The sequence below is a fragment of the Fukomys damarensis genome, unplaced genomic scaffold (assembly GCF_012274545.1).
Source record: "Fukomys damarensis isolate Sample0158 unplaced genomic scaffold, DMR_v1.0_HiC HiC_scaffold_19, whole genome shotgun sequence".
Lineage (NCBI taxonomy): Eukaryota > Metazoa > Chordata > Mammalia > Rodentia > Bathyergidae > Fukomys > Fukomys damarensis.
In genome coordinates this window covers 59,349,765-59,353,174 of record NW_022900931.1, presented here as the reverse complement: position 1 = coordinate 59,353,174, position 3,410 = coordinate 59,349,765, and the positions used below count along the sequence as shown (strand labels likewise).

General features: G+C 60.8%; 2 protein-coding genes across 2 annotated transcripts in view; one reads left to right on the top strand and one right to left on the bottom strand.

Moving 5' to 3' along the window:
• Positions 1–427: 427 nt before the first annotated feature.
• Ttc9b (tetratricopeptide repeat domain 9B) lies at positions 428–1,831 on the top strand (the record flags this gene model as incomplete). The annotated part of the gene is made up of 2 exons (XM_010614532.1): positions 428–752; positions 1,632–1,831. Coding segments are annotated over 2 exons (435 nt in total), but the record flags the coding sequence as incomplete, so codon positions are not given.
• A 198-nt stretch (positions 1,832–2,029) lies between these two features.
• Positions 2,030–3,410, bottom strand: part of Map3k10 (mitogen-activated protein kinase kinase kinase 10) — a 17,578-nt gene continuing 16,197 nt past the window's right edge. The window contains exons 10-11 of the mRNA XM_010614533.2: positions 3,283–3,409; positions 2,030–2,597 (exon numbers count right to left, since the gene is read on the bottom strand). Of these exons, the coding sequence (XP_010612835.1) occupies positions 2,275–2,597; positions 3,283–3,409 (450 nt within the window). The 3' untranslated portion in view covers positions 2,030–2,274. The remainder of the gene's footprint in view (positions 2,598–3,282; position 3,410) is intronic.

Here is a 3,410-nt window from a genome sequence, read left to right as displayed (position 1 = left end):
GCAGAGGGGCACGAGGGTGAGAAGGGTGGGGAGTGAGGGGCAATCGAGTGCCCTTGGGGATTGGGGCGCGGGAGGGGGGACACTGGGGGCCGAAGGCGCCGGGGCTGTGGTCTGCTGGGGAGACTTCAGAACTTGATTAAGGAAAGAGGTTGAGTCAGGTGGTCAGGAGCCTCCGGAAGGAGGGCGCTGGGATGCAGGGAATGGACTTTGGGCTCGGTCTTCAGAACCCCACTGCTCTTGAGTCAATTCTTTCCTCCTCACGCCACAAGCAAACCTACAATGCGAAGGGCTTACCCTGGATGATTCTCTGTGATTGCCCTCAATACTCTTTACTTGCCGAAACCATCCGGCTATTGCCGAGACAACGTCCCTGTGTCTTTCGCGCCCTCTAGCGGCGGCGCAGATTGAGCTATTCTGATGGGATAACAAATTGGCGCCCCCTGGTGACCCGAGTGATCGCTTGGGTGGTGGGAAAGAAGCAGGGTTCCCTACGGTCCGGACGCCTGGCCCTCGAGGTCACGTGGGTCCTAGGGTGCCAGCAGGCTCTCTGAATGCCAGCGCCTCCGTAGCTTGCCTGCTGCAGTCGGAGCTGGTGAACTATGAGCGCGTGCGCGAGTACTGTCTAAAGGTGCTGGAGAAGCAGCAGGGCAACTTCAAGGCCACCTACCGCGCGGGCATTGCTTTCTACCACCTCGGCGACTACGCACGCGCGCTGCGCTACCTGCAGGAAGCCCGCAGCCGAGAGCCCACAGGTAAGGGGCGGGGCTAGAGCAGAAGGACCGAGGGTGGGAAGAGCAGGCAGAGTAGAGGCTTCCTCCCAGGAGCTGCCCTAAGGGAGTTGTTGTGCCGCCCACTGGATAGCCTCGCCCCATCCGCCTACTCTTTACCCATCACCCCCCACCATTCATCCATCCCTTTAGTCAACGTCCAGGCGTCCACTCACCAGCCTTCTCTCCGACATCTACCCAAACAGTTCTCATCTAGTCCCTGACTCATCCTGAAACCTCCCTGTGCAGCCCCTTCCGGGTCTATCCACCTATCCTCACCTCCCTTACCCCAAGCCCTGCCCTCGTTCCTCCACTTCTTCACTAAGCCTTCACACGCTCACCTACTCATTCACTTCTCAGTGAGTGGGTGCACTCACCCAGCCGAGGCAGGTGACACCAGGAAGCCGTGTGTGTGGGGGGTGAGATTTGGGTGGCAGAGCTGGAGGCTTGTTCCCTGCCCTTTGGGAGATGATGAGGCTCACGCGTGTCCACGGGCATTCAGCCCGACCTGGCACTCGGTTTTGTATCACGTCCCAAGGAGGAGGAAGGGTCACAGCAGGCGCATGGGACAGGTGGGAGCAGAGGCAAGATTAGCTTTTCCGTGAAGAAGCTCCGTGAGAACAGACTTCTCGCAGATGTCCCCGGGGGCTGAGTGAGCATGACAGGAGTCTGTGCAGAGGTGCTCCTGGCAGGGGTGCAGCACGTGCACGGATGGTGGTGTGAAATGTCTTTGGCTGCTGGTTGCAGCTGAGCATTTGGGGAAGGGGAGGTGAAACACTGGGGCTGGCACAGTGCGGGGGAGCTGCAGATGTAACTGGGCGGCCTGAGGACACCCAGGTGATGCCCTGCCCACCTCCCCTGCAGACACCAATGTCCTCCGCTACATCCAGCTGACTCAGCTGAAGATGAGCCGCTGTAGCCTCCAGCGGGAAGACAGCGGGGCTGGGTCCCAGGCTCGGGATGTGGTGGGCTGAAGCAAAGGGCTGCTTGCTTCCACCCTCCCACCTCGCTGTGGAAACTTCCCCACTCGTGTGTGTTGGTAAAGCATTTCTCTCTGGTGACGATAACCTCTTTGTGTGGTGCTTTTGTGGGGACCAGGAAGGGAAGATGGGATGGTGTCTCAACCCTTGACCCTTAGAAATCCAGGAGGCGTGTGGGGTACAGGAGTCTCCCTGAGGGACAACCCAACATCAGGGCTTGGACTGGGGAAAGACACAGCCAAGGGAGGTAGGGGGCAGGGGTTACCTTTAATGCTTCCTCTTGTGCGAAATCCCCCACGATGCCCTGTCCCTGAGTATCCCTGCCCACCCTCCCCCCACTGCAGGGTGGGCACAGGGCTCTACCCCTGGGTACAAAGGAATAAATTAAGATCCCCTCCCTCCCTCCTTCCCCAATAAATAGAGTGAGCATCCTGCCCAGGACCTCTGCGCCTTAGAGCATGGCAGGCTAGGGCGGGGCCTGGGGCGCTACATTCATGGCTGCCCAGGCGGGTGGTGGTGGGTAGGCCTCAGTGGGAGCCCCGGGCCCCACACAGCGGCACTGTGTTGTCCTGGCTCTGCCCCTCCATGTCCATGTCCAGCAGTGTGGGCTGCACGCCGGGGGGCCCTGGGCTCTCCGGAGTGTCTGGCCTGCTAGGAGGCGAGAGGCTGAACGTCCGGCCGAAGGAGACCAATTTCCAGGGGTCCAGGCGGGGGCGGTTGGCAGCTGGCCGGGGTCTTGGGGTGAAGGTCAGGGTGGTGGGGCGGCCAGGGAACTCGGGGGGCCGGCGGCGGGTAGGGAACAGGGCCTGGGGGTCAGGCAGGCGGGGGAAGTCCAGGGGGTCTTGAGGGCCTGGGGAAAGAGGAGCAGAGAAGGTGAGCAGGGTGGGACAAAGGGTGGGACTTCAAAGCCAGGGACATTTATACGAAAGTACAGTTTCTGGATTCTCTTGCAAAATCCTCTCACAAATCCCACAGACCTTGCTGGCCCACTTTCCAGCAAGACAAGTGCACCTGCAGCCCCGCAGCAGTTGGGACTCCAACTTGTTCCTTCACTCCTGGTGGCTCACTCAGGTGGGGGCGACAGGTTGTCCCTTAGCCTTTCAGGGGGTTTTTAGTGGCCCTATGACAAACTCCTGTCCCTCCTACACCGGGCTAGGTTCAGGTGGACAGACATTAGGCATGACATCGTCTCTGAACGGGGATCAAACAGCTCCTCACAACCTAGCACAGGATGAGGTAAAACAGTAGCTAAAACAAGCACATGGCACCGGTGGGGTTAATTCCTACCCTCACGATCACTTACATGGGGTTGTAAGGGTACAGATGCCAAGGCTGGGCAGAGTTGGCTGTAGCCCTAGTGTTGCTGTAGTATCCGTTTGCCACCCCTAATTCCTCCTGGGCCTGTCACCCACCCCCCACACTGCCTCGCAGTGAGGGCTTGGAAGGCAGCTGCTCCCTCCCAGGTGCTCCCATGCGGGGCAGGGCAGGAGGGCGGGTTTCTGCGCTCGAGTGTGCAGTGTGCAGCGCTCACTCACCAGGGCCGTGGCCCGCAGGGTCAGGCGGCCCCCGCTGCCCCAGCGCCCCGTCCGATGGCGTCCGCCGATGTCCTCGGCTCACAGCGCGCGTGGCTGTGATGTGGGTGGGCGTGAGCGACTGGCGGGGG